This window comes from Heliconius melpomene, chromosome 11 (genome assembly GCF_056956725.1).
Source record: "Heliconius melpomene rosina isolate 202511_hmr_F chromosome 11, ASM5695672v1, whole genome shotgun sequence".
In the NCBI taxonomy this organism is placed as follows: domain Eukaryota; kingdom Metazoa; phylum Arthropoda; class Insecta; order Lepidoptera; family Nymphalidae; genus Heliconius; species Heliconius melpomene.
Genome location: NC_140399.1, coordinates 9,939,864 through 9,955,871, shown reverse-complemented (window position 1 = coordinate 9,955,871; position 16,008 = coordinate 9,939,864). Strand labels below are relative to the sequence as shown.

The following is a 16,008-nucleotide window of genomic DNA, read 5'->3' as shown; positions in this document are numbered from 1 at the left end:
CAGCCACTTCTTTGCGTCTTCAGTGGCAGAAGTTAACGCCGCATTGTGCATAGTTAGCAGAGCGAGAAAATGAAAATATCAGTATTTAAAAATACTTATAAAAGTATATTTGAATAAAGAATATTTTGAATTTGAATTAGATATTTCTTTTCCTCGAATGGAAATCCAACCCACTACCTATTACAGTCGTATTCTTGTTCTGCTGCGTCCCTGCGCCATAGCTTGTCTAAATATATATTTCTAATAACATTTTATTCTTCGTGCCAAAATATACCTAACATTATTCTAGTAAAATGGACGGAAAGTGGAGAAGAGAACTTAGAAAAATAATTATTACGGGAACCTTACTTACAATAGGCTAATACAAAACATATTGGAATATAAATGGCTAAAAAAAAGCTTAAATACACTTTAACCACTTTTATTATTATGTGGTCGTAAAAAATATCGTATGGCTAAACAAGTACCTTCTTTCCAACGAGCGAGCCTTAAATGATAATAGCCAGATGCTACATTATAGATGTCAAGTTTCATAGGAAAAAGGTACGAAGCGAAAAACGAGGTTAGACTAATTTTACATTTTACCTTCGAAAAGCGTCTCTCTTCTCGTTCTCCACTTCCTGCTGTATTCTCGAGGCGTTGCGTATTATACTGGGACAGAGAGAGAGAAACGTCTGTGGATTCGATTCCCTCTAGGACAAAAAAACTGCGTTCAACACAGAATATCTCTAAAACTGATAGGAAAGTGCGGGAATGAAAATAAAAATAGGCAGAAGAAAGCTAGTACTACTAGGTTCTCTCTCTCTCTCTTTATCTTCCTATCTGCGGAATACAGCATCAAGGTGAAAAAAAATCAATAATTTTAAAGAATAATTATAAAATATTTTTCATAACAAAATAAAACAATTTTACATACAAATAGATTTTTCAAATGTTCCCTATTAAAGTGGCCTTCACTTAAGCAGCTTTCGCAATCATCTGAACTTTACGATATTAATATTTATAAAGGATAATGTACTTAGAATTCCCTCGGTTTAAATTCATCTCTATAATATGAATTTACGTTTACATTTATTACCTATTCTAGTAGAAATGGCTACAATTATTTAACTTATTTTGTTTATTTATAAATTTACTGAATAATAGAGTAATAAGTTTTGGGTTCAATTCTTACTAGCGGGAATTAATTATTATTTATTAATATTTCCTTTTCGTCGCTCTGGTACCAAGAAAAAAGCGCTTCGTTGAATTCCACCATTTAACACGCAATGCCTGGAAAATTTGGCGGAAAGTGGGAAAGGAAATGATCTTAATAGGGAACGAAATATCTTAACATTAGACGGCCTCACGGAAGCTGAATAAAATTCTAAAAAATGATTGTAAAATTCATTCTCAAGTATTTACGAAATCGAACTTATGATCTACTAGTTTTAAATTGTAAAACGAGCCCCAAAATCATCAAGATAAAATTATAATTAGAGGAAAATTGTACGGAAATTTTCCTCGAAATTAAATTTTCATTTCCCATATCATGTCTGCACAAAACACTTTAATTATCTCATCACGAAATATAAGACAATACTTTATTTTAATTAAACATACATATTTCTGATTAAATTAAATTAAATAATTTCCAGAAAATCTTCACACGGAAAAGTTTGGACTGTCTGGAAAAATATCTAGAAATGATTCATATAAAATAACAATTAGACATTAGTTTTTAATAAGTTTCGTAGGACGTAAGGTGACCGAAACCTAATTTATTGTAGCTAATATGATATGATATAGCTAATATCATGCATAGTTTTATTTCCAGGTGTATTCATTGTATTTCTATCATATTCAGAGCTGGCAAGAAGAACCTAGTGTTAAAACACTTAGTTTTCCAAGAAAAAGAAACATGACGTTTAGAACAAGACTTGTTGGCTACAATTAACCATAAATCATAATCTAGTGGGTTCAGGTCAGGGCTAGATGACGATGACGGCCAGTCTTCTGCTCTGATGAAGAATCAAGCTTCATGACCCAACTTCGAGTTTCGCTTTAGAAATATTTGACTAATATCAAGCGTATGGAGGATTTTAAAAATTGTATTTGACTCCATATCTACTTTATGTAATGCGAACACAACGACTCGGTTCTCTTTATCACCCCACTAAATTTAAATATCACAAAACATTTTACAATATATTGGCGCGAATCTAAGAAAACACAATAAACAGTTTAAAAACTGACAGATTCCAAATTCAAAAGTAATATTCAGTTTGTTTTTTAATTGTAACATTATTTATGGCCAGACTTAGCCGACATATGTCAGCCGTATTTACATACATACGAGTATTTCTGTTTGCATAAGCTACTTCGGTTACGTTCAGAGATAAGATACAAAAAATAGTTTCAAATATATATGAAGATATAGAATATAACTATGGCTTAAACTATGAAATAATATTATGGGTATAATGTTGAAATGAGGATTTTTATAAGCGTTTATCCTGATTTTGTGGACTTGAAAACAAACATGGCAGAAAACACAGAAACATATTTGGAATTATTTTTTAATATATTATAATGCTTTCTCTATATTCATTCAATATTAATTTTTTTACCGTTTTTTTATGAGTTTAATAATAAATTAAAATCTAAAAATGAAAAACATTTCTTTACATTAATCATAAAAATGATTCTTTAAAACATATTTAGATATATTTGTCGAAGTTTAAAAACGTTTGACAGAAATCTAACACGTATTTTTCATTTAGTTAAGTAGCACTTTATATAACAACGGCACGTCCAGGCTTTATTTGGATATAAATTCTATTTTATATTAGTCCTCATTTAGCCAGCGTATTTATAGTTAGGCCTCCAGAAATATATTTGTGGAATTATATTCTATATTGTACAGTATTATTGGAAAAACTTTAGTGATGCAGTTAGATATCATCTGGTAAGCACGATGACAGTGGGTTCGATCCCCTCTCAGGGGAATCATTGTATTTCATATATTTTCGTTTCCTCGCTCTGATAGACGAAGGCAGAAAATGGAGAATGGAGTGTCGTAACACTACGCCCCTCTGCCTACGGTATAGAATGTCAGTATTGACCGATTATAATAACATAGGTACATATCTACGAGTAAAATTGTGGCCAATTCTTTGCTCTCATGGAAGATAGAAGCAAAGCGCTGCGTTGAGTAACACTACTCAAGATGCAATGCCTTGAGAATACGGTGAAAAATGGGGAAAGGAACATTCATTCTCTGCACTAGGTTCCCTCTACTTACTCTGCTGTGTGCGGGATACAACGTATAACCAAAAAAAAAGCATATATTTATCTGCATATAATTAGAAAAGACAAAGATAATCTATTGACAAGACTCCATTATTTTTTTCATTTATTTCAGATGTTGCTAATTGAGTGACTAATATTGAACTCACAACCATACTTAAAGTTATATCCAATTGAGCTATAATATCCTGTTTTTGTAATTTAATTACGTATATAAATATTTGTTATGTTAATTTAACATTCTAAAACACGTGTTTAAGCATTCTAAGCACAAAAACTTTAATGTATGAACATTGTATGGTTGGAAGTCCCCTCGTATTATATGTATTGAACACCTGGTGGATATATCACAAATGGTTGGGCTAGTCATGTTTATATTGAAATTGATTTATTATTATACACTAACAGCTGTCCATTGTAAGCATAATAAGTCAGCTTCACGCTGTATCCCATATATAGCAAGGTAGAAAGAGAAAACATAGAGTTAAAACACTACGTTCCTACCTGTCAGCCGAAGGCAATAATTGTATGCTGAATGGCGGAATCCTACGCCACGGTTTTGCGGTAGTAGCAGAGCCAAGAAATTAAAATATTAATAAATTAAAATTTATTCCCCAAGTGGGGATCGAACCTATAGACGTCGCGTTACAGTGTCATGGTTGTGCTACGACGGCCTCTAATATTGAAATTGGTTTATTATTATACTCTCCGCTTTCATTATAAATTATTTTGTGTGCATACAGTGTATGTGACTTTCATTGCTCTGGTAATAAGATAAAGCACGGCTTTGAGGTCCTCCACTGAATACATGATGTCTCAAAAAAAATCATGAGGATGGGCTCTCGCTGTATGTTGCACTTAGCAGAGTAGGCAGAAGGAACCTGGGAACCTAGTGCTAAGACCACACCGTACAATTGCGTGTTGAGTGTCGGCATATACCGATGCGCTTTGCCACTTTACCAGAGCGAGGAAAAAAAATCAATAATCCATTCCGAGTGGGACTCGAACTCACAACCTATCGTGATTACAGGCTGACTTCAAAGAAAAATTTGCTTTACTAAACGATAATACACGACGTTTATCTCTTCAATAATACAATCAAGAATACAATATTTTTCGACTACTTTATTCACATTTTCGCTGTCTGCGTCTATTTAATATTGAGGCAGCTTTTCCTTATAAGGGAGTTAGTTATTAGGGAAAAGGCGAAAATGCGTTATTTGGAAGATATTTTCTCATTCGTTAGTGGTGTATTACTTAATATAGTATGTGTGGATAACAGTTGTATGGTTATATTAATTATTTGGACAGAGTGATTTATTATTTTACTGAAAGTTTCTATATTTTTAAGCCAGAAAGTTGTGACGCCGATGCTCAAGCGTGTGATTGTAGATGCGACAGGTTCTGGGTTCGATTTCCACTCGAGGAAATGAAAAATTTAATATTTTCATTTGTTTTCTTTGGTGTGCAGGCCAAACCCGGCGTTTAGATCAGCCACTCATCACGCAATGCCTCCAGAATTCGGTAGAAAGTAGGGAGTGATAGTGAAAGAGAAATTTCTACCATATTAACTATATAAATAATAGAAATGTAGATCAAAATTCGAACGTTTAATTTTGTAGGGTAAATAAAAACAAACTAGCAGTGTGATAATCTAAACAAAATATTTAGACTGCTATAGTTTGTTTATTTAGTGAATTTGTAACAGTGTTATGTTTCGTATTCACATAGGTATTTACTTTTTGTTTTTTATTACATTTGAGAAAGATAAATTGCGGAGAGTAGAGATTAAGTGTCTTCACTTCACAATTCACAAGTAACGAGCTTTGAAATACAGAGAAAACTTAATAGCTCTCTCTATATTTCTCAATTCGTTAAAATAAGTATATATTTTAACTTTAAAGTTACAAGAGTTTTATAGAAGAGCTTAAGATATTATTATTATTATTTTTTCATTTTTATACGAATAACATACATTATCCTTTTCTCTATTTTCTGTCAGCGGAATCCAACTCCAAATTTTACCTTATTAAGTCGATAAAAGGATTGCTTTCGTTGTGGATGCTATGTTTTTACATGTTAAGCATTTAATATGGTACGAAAATTAAAAAAAAAACGTACAAAAAATTAAACAAGTAAAGCCGTGCCTATTGGTTTCCAAAAGACGTGAGTTCGATTCCCGCTCTGTTCAATTTTTTTAGTTTCTCTAATATATATTACGCCACTCTCCATTTAAACAACTTTAATCTAATTTCTTACGAATCTGGGCACCCCATATATTAATCAAACATTCTATTTACAGATTTATTACTCACGTAGTCAGTAATTTACGCATTCATTCAAAGTAAAAATCATTAAAGCAATACTAACGTCGAAATGAGAAAACCATAAAATATTTTGCGTCTGCGCATCGTACTGGGCCAGTACAGATGTAAGGAGACGTTCTGTAAACAATGTTCGTGTAGAGACTATGAATTCTATTTGGGTTTTATAATTTAAGAATGTGGTTTAGTCTGGTTGTTTCTTTTAAATATAGTAATTAGATAGTTTCACGGTGTATCCTGCAAGCTGGGAAGGCAGAGGGAACCTAGGGCACCTTGTTAGGGCAATCCGTTACCCATTTCCGCCTAATTTGCGAGATGTTGAATCACTCTATGTGACGTAGATCAACGATGTGCTTAGTCTTGTGGCCATAATTCAATCCTTCGAGTGGGAATCGAATCCGCAACCGTTGCGTTTACAGCAACGCTATGCCGTTGGACCACGACGACCTCATTTGTTTAATAGATACCTAGAGAAATAATATTAAATAGCTATAAACAGAATGCGGAAAAAATACTTTACATTATACTCATTTTCAGAAGAAAAACTTTATTTTAGGGCGACAAATATCTTGCAAAAGTACCATAAAGTGCTAAGTAAGGGTGAACCAAGAGGCAACTTGGCAAACTTTATCTGTGGAGATAAACGCCACTAAATATGGACTTTAGGTGCCGTTCTGGAGCCCTTAGCGATGCTATCACAACCCTTTCGTATGGCAGAATATAAATGTAAATTTTATAGCTTTCCGTTGAAGTTGGTTAATATAATTTAAAACTTAACTTAACTTCCCTAGCGAGAGAGCGGAGAGCCACTTTCCACATTAACACTACATTCCCAGGTTCCCTCTATCTACTCTGCTATGTACGGGATACAGCGTGTAAAAAATAAACAATAAAATTCAATAAAGAGAAGGAAGCCTAAGCAGTATTTATTTTATATTTGTTTTACTAGCCCAAATAAAATTCATAATCATGTTTTTGTTTTGTTTGTTTTATTGAGATTGTAAATTTTATTGTTTAAGTAGAAATGCCAATTTTATTAACGAACTTATTTACTTTATTCTATTATTACTTTGTTATACTCGTATATGTATGTTTTTTAAAATTTATATACCAAACTTTCTTTCTTCAACTTCTGTAGCAGAATAAGTAAAGAAAACCTAGTGTGCCTTCACTCCGTTTTCACTATCACGCTTTAAAACACTAACTATCCCACTATTCCACGATATAAAAATATTTAAATATTAACTGTTTTAAGTTAATTAATTTGAATTTTCTTCCACATTGTACCAATAAACAACATAAGCCATTTTTACCAAGAATTAATATCAATCGCTATCAAATATTAAATGAAAGTTCCGAGAGAATTATAATGAAATGGAATAAAAAAAAATTGCTCCGATTCCTCGAATAGCTCTGAATGTGAAATATGAATATTTCATAGGGTGAGGCGAAAGTGGGGATGAAACGATCGTCCAGCATGAACGTGTTCCTGCATTCTTGTACTATGGGATTGTTTGTTTCAATATATTTTTTGTTCCCGTTTGAGTTTCCCGCAAATAATAGAGGAGACAGAGGGAACCTTATGTCAAGACATTTAGTTACCCACGCATCATATTGGTTTTTGAGACATTGTGAGATGAGTGCCAGTACCATATATATATATTTATATATTAACTTAAATCCGAAGAAATAAAGGAAGGTGGTCACTCAAGTCACTCCCGTTATAGGTCGTAACATCGGAACGACCGTAAATAATATCATAGGATAGCATCGAAAAATTTACGAGCAAATCGTAAAATAAGGAGACTCTAACGGCATTGATAAGTCATCTTTGAATTTTATCAGGGAACTACTTTGCTGATAACCATTTTCTAAGTGGTGAGGAGTAGGATATGTCTGATTTCTTTGACTGAATAGGACGTTATAGAGGCCAGTCGTGGCCCAGAAGCACAAATGTGGGACTGTTAACGCGACAGGTTGTAGGTTCGATTCCCACACGAGGAAATGAAATATTTTATATTTTCATTTATTCCCTCTGTTATTGAGATAAAGGGCGGCATTAAATTCTACCACTCAACGCAATGCCTCTAGAATTCGGCGGAAAATAGAGAATGAAGTGTCTTAACACGTGAAGTTCCCCTTGCCTACCCTTCTACATGCACTGATGATGCTGCACGATGATAAGAAAATAGTGTTTTGATACTTTTCTCTTCTTTCCACCCAAAGTCGATACAAGTTAAATGGCGGAAGGCAACGTTGAGTTTTATAATAAGGTTTTTTTTATAATTTTTATAGCAGACAGTAGAACCTATTAAAATATTAATAAGTGCCGTTACTCTATACTTTTCACTTTTTGCGATTGTGAAGCCTATTATTGTAATTTAGGCAAACATCGAAAAAAATCAGCTTCATGCTGTATTCCGCATATAGCAGAATACGCAGAAGGAACCTTTTGTTACTCCGTTCCCCACTTTCCGAAGAAATTCGATTTCTATTGAGTGGTGGAACTCAAAAATAAAAATATTAAAAAATAATAATTCGTTCCCCCTACTGGGGATCTACCCCACAACCGTCACGTTTCAGTCACACCTTAGTATCACTGCACCACGACGGATTTAATTAAAGTTGGAAACTTACCTAATACTTAAACTCTAAATTGAATTTGAATTCAGAACTTTTAAGCTTACAGTTCCAACTGCATCTCAGTACGGGAATAGAATTAGTGAAACCTAATAAACTACTAAGCTTTTTTTTACTTGAGGCCAGTCGTGAATGCTACAGGTTATGGGTTCGATTCCTACTCAAAGAAACAAATGGTTATAAAACTGACTTTTCCTTAAAAAATGGTACAACTAATGGCAAACTTTTTAGAAATTATTAAATTCAAGCAGTATATAGCAGTAGTTAGAGGGAAACTTATGTTACAAAACTCCGTAACACACCACCCAATTGTTAAGATATTACATGTTAAGTTGCAAAACTCAACGCCGCGCCTTGCCTTCGTACTAGAGCGACAAAATGAAAATAATCTATATATATAAAAGGACTTGTCCTCACTGACTGAGGTAAGACGCACGCACAGCAGTAACCGCTGTGCGTAGATACGTCAAATTTGGACAGATGTTTACTTTCGTAATCTGGACATCCACTAAGAAGGGATTTTGAAAAATTTTAAGTCTAAAGGGGTGAAATAGGGGTTCAAAGTTTGTATGGAAAAAAAATTAAATCGGCACCGATTTTTATAAAATTTTAAAATTTAGATTTTTAAAAGTATTTAATTGAACACGTGTTTCGTGGTTTTCTAGAACTCTCCCCCTAAGGGTGCAAATAAGGGGTTGAAAGTTTGTATAGATTTTTTTTTAAATCGGCACCAATTTTTATAAAATTTGAAATTCAGACTCTTAAAAGTATTTAATTGGACACATGTTTCATGGTTTTCTAGAATTCACCCCCTAAGGGTGCAAATGAGGGGTTGAAAGTTTGTATGAAAAAATCTTTAAATCACCACCGATTTTTATAAAATTTGATATTTAGACTCTTAAAAATATTTCATTGAACACATGTTTCGTGGTTTATTAGAACTCACCCATAATTACGCAAGCCAAGCTGCGCGCGTCCGCTAGTTTATATATATTACTAGCGGCCCGCTCGCGGTTTTACCCGCGTGAAATATGTTATTATTAATTTTTGTCTCCATGACTACGTCCTAGTGACGTCCATGCAAAATTTAAGACTTCTAGCATTTGTAACAACGAATTTTCATACAAACTTTCGACCCCAAAAACAACCCCTTAGAAGTCGAATATTGCAAATTCCCGTCTTAGCGAGCACCTACGGCCTATAAGTAACTCCTATGCAAAATTTGAAATTCCTAGCACATGTAGTTTCTGAGATTTCGTGATGAGTGAGTGACCTTTCGATTTTATATATATAAGATAACAGTTAAAGGATCACCTATTAATATTCCCTCAGTATATCCACATATGGTTTACTTCCAAGTTCCAAGTCTGGTGCGATTCAGAGACTATTTTGGATGACCAGATGGTAAGGACTATAACAGTATAAACAATTTCATTGTTATCGCAAGCCCGATTGCAGCGTGCGTGGAATTGTAATCTTATGCAATGTTTATGGTGTTTGGCTAATGACTCAATGTTTAAAGAATGTGGTAGGACTTCCTTTGGACGAAGGATTTGTGTCAATTATCTTGTCAATTGTCTTCACGCTGTATCCCGCATACAACAGGGTAGGCAGAGAATATGTAGTGCTAAGACACTGCCGAATTCTGCCGAAATTTCGAAGCATTGCGTGTTGAGTGAGGGAAATCGACACCACGCTATATGCCTTCACAATAGAGTGAAGAAATGAAAATATAAATTTTACAATAACACACTTTTTGCCCATGCACGATTATATGACCTTATAATCATAATTAAGTTTTATTTGAATTAATTAATATAGATAATAGTTATCGCTGCATAATATTTCAACTTTATAGATTTAATTTATCTTATTGAATACGAAATAAGAACGCGAGCACAGGGCATGACCTCTGAAAGGGTCCTCCAAATGAAAGCTAAAACAGATCTCTAAGAGGACTCACCCAGCCATCCCAAAAAAACATCTTACTACGTAGATTTAAAAACATAAAGAAAACACGAACCAAGAACAGACAAAGATATTGACTAAAAACGTTTATTAAGTTTATATATATTATATTTAACGACCTTGAGTGGGAACGAATCCACAACCATCTAGTTGCAGGATTGTTCTCTGCACCACAAGTTCAAACAAATACAAATTAGTTACTAAAAACTGGATTTATTTGCTGGCGTAGGTCACGGGCTGGCGTGCTCGTAATTTCATCAGTCAGGGGTCACTGCTTACAAACATTTTCATAAAAATGTCAACTTTACAACGTTAGAAAACATCTGCACGCTTTTGAATTAATTATTATGGAGCTCTCTACATATTTCATGAAAAACAAACGTTGTAGTGAAAATAAATATGAAATTAACGAGTTATATATTTCAATAATTTAAAGCTTATACTTTTTTATCAATATATATTATTACATTTTTCTCAAAAATAAATATGTTAAAAATATGTAAATACGTATACAAAACTTTATAATGATCGATTCGGAATAGTTTACGCATTAAAGCATATAAAAACCAACAAACAAACTAAATAATGTTATGAAAAATATTAAGGATATTCCTAACAAAACTGTGGTACTTAAAAGATAAAAGATCACCACTAAAATCGACAATCACCTGCATAATACCAAAAGTAAACTCTGTAAGCTTTCCTAACTTTTAAAGTATGAACAAGGATCGACTAAGACAATATAAGTAGAATTCCTCAGCGGGAGTAATTAAAATACTTGTACATGATTTACGACAGGGGATTAATAGACAAAGACGGAACTCTGTTATAAATTCTGCTCTTTAATGAGGGAACTCGTTGAACCTGTCAAGACTTGGCTGGCTCTGGCTATTGTTATATGCCAGATTTTCATCAGTAACTTGCTAAGTTTAAAGTCTTTGTCAATTATGTATTTGTATTGTCAAAGAAATCGGGATTTTTGGATAGCCTAGTTTTGGTGTTAGGTTTTAGTTGTGATTATGTTTTTTTGGTGTTGAATTCTTTTTTAGCTTTACATTGTGACGAGCATATAGGAGGGTAGGTAGGGCGTTATGTTAAGACACTCCGCTCTCCTCACCTTTCGCCGAATATAATATTGAATGAATTTTAAATTTTGACTATTTGCTTTAGTTTTTTTGTCAATAGATCAGATGAGAAACATCTCATTGATGAAAGTAAAACGTTAACACTATTAAAACTTGTCTAATATGATAAATGATGAATATTTTTTACTAACATTAAGCTAAAAAACGGTTACTTAGTTCAACATAGATTGAATATTTAATCGTATTTCTCAAATCTCCAATATTTCTTAACCTAAAGTAAAATAAATCAATGAAGGGTTATTAATATTTTTTCAATTTTTTATTCCAAATTCCAATTCTTGCTATATAAAAAATAATATAAAAAATAATGCTAAATATCTATACTAGCAATTCTATATTAAATTTGACCCAATAACACATGCTATTTTAAATCGGTGTTGATGGATATTTCGCATTTAACTGAAATCGATACATTAGTATCAGGCCATCATCTCTGAGCGTAGCTCTTAGTGTGATTAGAAAAAAATATAAGCTACTATGAAATCTGCTATTTTGTAAAAGTTGTAGATATGAATTTATATGAAATCTTTGATAATAAAAAAAAATATGTGTAAGGAAAAGCAAGCAAGCAATATTGAAGAGTTGCAGTAAAATAGTTAGGTCTTAACCATTCATTAATTAAACGTCGTCGTAGCGCAACTGCACAAGGGTGTGACTGTCACGCGACGTTTGTGGGTTCAATCCCCACTGAGGGAATATTCATAGATATATAACTTACTAGCGGCCCGTCTGTAAACTACATAATTACGTAATTATTAATTTCTGCGTGAACTACGTAATTATTAATTTCTGTCTCCATGAGTACCTACGTCCTATAAGTGACGTCCATGCAAAATTTGAGACTCCTAGCTACTACAAATAGTAACTTACAAGTTTCGTACAAACTTTCAGCCCCAAAAATAACCCCTTAGAAGTCGAATATTGCAAATTCCCGTCTTAGCGAGCACCTACGTCCTATAAATAACTCCTATGCAAAATTGAGGTTCCTAGCACTTGTAGTTTCTGAGATTTCGTGATGAGTGAGTAACCTTTCGATTTTATATATATAGATGAATGAAAACGGTATCTGAGCGGCTTATAAATACGGGCCTAAGAGAGGATTTCTCGAAATTCTTACGGGAAAGGAATACGCTGAGTTTTCCATTTTATATTCCAGAGTCTACACAACTAAAGTAACAAGCGAGGACTGGTATATAATACAAAATAATGAAAAAAACAACTAAAATTGTAACAACTTCATCAAAATGTGGTGTTTGGCGAAACGTGAACATTAATTTTAAGCACAAGAAAGTTTAATCTTAAATTACTTACAGTTAAGAGTAAACATAGCTCTACACATTTTTCCGCACCAACCAACGTAGGCACTCCGATCCTTGCGTTAGGACACTCCATTCCCCAGTTATCCGGTAAAATTATACTAAAAAGCGAAAGTTTTATAGTTCTTATTACTTTCAGGCGCAGCAGACAAAGAAGCTGATGAGGAAGAAGGCAGTGCTGCAGCGGGTCAGACCGACGACACAGAAGATGACATTGAACACGGAAAGCATATCCTGCCACTTACTGCACATCAACCAACAGTGTACGTTTATTTGACTTATTTGATAATAATTTAAATAAAATATTTAATATAAAAAATGAGAGTGAAATGTGGGTTTGAATCTCATTTCCTTGCTCTAGTAAGCATAATACTCTACCGTCTGATAATCCGCGGCGTAGAGCTCTGACACTCATACGTAATGTTTAAGGAATACGGAGGAATGTGGGGAACGACAATACATCCCCTGCCTAGAATGATACAACGCGAAGTTCCAAAAAATAATATTTTCACTTTATTGTTAGTCTTTTGTCATTACAGCGAGGTGTCGGCCAGTATGCAAGATTTCTTCAAGATGTTGGACGAAAAAATTGAAAAGGTTAGATTCTTTATCTATTAAGTAAGCATATGAAAACTTGTTTACTTGTAACGGCTTATTTTATCAAGATTGACTTTTTTTATTGTTTTTCATTCTTGGAGTTATCGAGTTTATAACCGTTAACACAAAATTTAATTTTAATTTAAGTGTAGATATCGTATTATGTTAAAGTTGCAAAAAGATTTTAGAGTTTATTTACCTATTTGTACATGAAAATATTAATTATATTTCGTTTTTATTTAGGGTAAAGACTATGATTCATCAAGCGAAACGGAAGTGCAGCTAGAAACCGAACGCCGAAGGAAGTTAATTGATCAATGGCGGTCAGCGTCACAATCCACGCAATCCTTTCAATCTCAACCTAGCCCACCTACGCCAGCTAGACGACGCTTGGCGAGAACCATGCCTCAACCTCCAGAACGTCAGAGTCCGGGCACAGCCAGGAGATGCTATAGACAACAGCACGTGCCTGAGGGGATGTCACCTCCACCAAGAAGAGCACACAGCGCCCAATCACATCATCCTCCTGATCCTCGACAAATCAATGGAGATAATTGGCACGATCCAACAAAGTCACCTGTTAAAAGACCTCAGAGTGCTGGTGCTAATTGGAAGAGTAATCCAAAGGTTGCACCATATCAAAAACCAAAGAAGAACGAAGTCAATGAAAACCAAAGATCAAACCAAAAAGATACAGATGCAACTTGTCAATCGGTCCATTCTAGTCAAGATATATCCCAAATAACATATAATCCTACATTCCAAACACACAGTCCTGCCCATTCAGCAAAGACTCAACCATATATAGCCCAAATTATTAGTTATCCTATGTCTCAACAAGTCACACCTCCGTCGCCACCTAAATTCATAGCTCCTCCAGAAGAATATCAAGATCCTCAAAACAATGTAGATAATAAGTACAACGCAACACAAAGACAAACACAGGGTCAAACACCAAGTCAAATGAATACTCAATCCAACATATACTATATTCATGGTAACTCGGCAAACTCTAACCCAGATTTAGTTCATCAAAGACAACAAACTGCTATTAACTTACAGCAATATGTAGCCATGAAACAAGCTCAACAGCAAATGTTTTCGTACCTACAACGAGGGCCACACACAGTATTCCCCAACGTGGATTATTCTCAGATTCCAAACCCAAGGATGTATGAGGAGAATCCTCAATATGGCATAAGGCCACCTACGCCTGTTGGAGTGGTGCGTCCAATGCCGATGCCTCACTTTAATCCGTTGGACGGATCACATATGGTTCAAATGCCTATGTGGCCCATGCCTCCTGTGGTTTCCACAATGGGCCCTTGGCTCGGATCAGGACATGAGATGCAATACTACCCTCAATCTCAGTTTATGCCTATGTACAGAAATACCCCTGGTTCTGCTGGAACCTTAACAAGATATCATAAAAAGGAGAGCAGCGAGGAAGTCAAAAATGTGTGCCAAAGTATGAACTTAGTGAGGCAGAAACAGGTTGGACAAATAATTACTGTGGGCCAGGAGTTGACTGTATGCAATAATACAAGTGATAGTCCAAGTCCGGCCTCCGTAAGTACAGACAGCGGGGTGTCTCCCGGTAATAGTGCAAATTCGAAGGCTTCAGTCTTCAGCCAGACGGGCACTCCTGAAGCCTTCCCCGATAGTAAAAGTAAGAAAGTAAAACCTGCACCATCCGCTCGATCTCTGAAAAACTCTAAAAGTTTAGATTCTTAGCAACTTTGTAATTATGTAGATTTTCTAAATGTACGTAGATTCTAGTCGTATGTAAATTATAGTGAATTTAGATTCGTACGCTTATAATTGTATAGTTCCAGCATTTTTTATCGATCGGTGTTAAAATTGTCAATGTCTTTTTATGGCTGTTATTTTGATATATTATTGGCAATTTCTTCTGTTTTTGTTAATCTTTCAAAGACATTGCGTTCTCGCTTTTTGCAAAAAACAGACAGGGGGAAAGAAAACACATATCTGGCTAAACATTCCCCCGATTGGGATCTGAACCTAGAACCGCTTACAACAACGCAACTTAACCACGCGAACGCAAATGACTTTTGTTTTAAAAATTAACACTTGTAAACCTCTGACAAGCATTTAGTAATTTAACTTTGTGCCTTGCAGTCGCTGACAAGATTTCTTTATTGTATACATATATAGCTATTGTAATTACGACTGCTAAGTTGGTTAAGAAACGGGTAATGTATTATTATTTATTAAATTATTTAATTTAATTAATTAACGAAATTAAAAGTATTCTAAATATATGTTTAGATAAAGACAAGTGAATGGTACCTTCGAGTACTGAATGATGCATTTTAAACTATTCATTAATTATAAATATTAAGAATTTACTTTGTTTTATTTTGAACCCTGTTTACAAAATGTAATTTTTATTTATTTCTTTACTTTTAAAGATACAATAAGTTTCCAAATTTATTTATCTGCTTAAACAGAACTAATATCGAACCTCCTATTTTCGCCCCAATGAGCAATATCATTAAACAAAATCTACACAAGATATGAACCTATAACAAACCTAATACATCCCCATATTGGTAAATCAATACTAAACTTAGTTAATATCCACCGACCACATAAGCCTCTGTTGTGAGTAATTTCGTTAGTGAATAAACGAATTATTTACACATCTATGATTATAGCAGCTGGCTAAAGCTAAAGTAACTTATAACCAGAAGGAAGTGGTAGTGGATT

At 34.1% G+C, this 16,008-nt stretch overlaps 1 protein-coding gene across 2 annotated transcripts in view; it reads left to right on the top strand.

The window, feature by feature from the left end:
- Positions 1-15,645, top strand: part of tow (target of wingless repressor) — a 76,891-nt gene extending 61,246 nt beyond the window's left edge. For both annotated transcript variants that reach the window (XM_085193043.1, XM_085193044.1), the window contains 3 exons: positions 12,821-12,944; positions 13,221-13,278; positions 13,522-15,645. In XM_085193043.1, the coding sequence (XP_085049169.1) occupies positions 12,821-12,944; positions 13,221-13,278; positions 13,522-15,012 (1,673 nt within the window). In that variant the 3' untranslated portion in view covers positions 15,013-15,645. The remainder of the gene's footprint in view (positions 1-12,820; positions 12,945-13,220; positions 13,279-13,521) is intronic.
- The last annotated feature ends 363 nt before the right edge of the window (positions 15,646-16,008 follow it).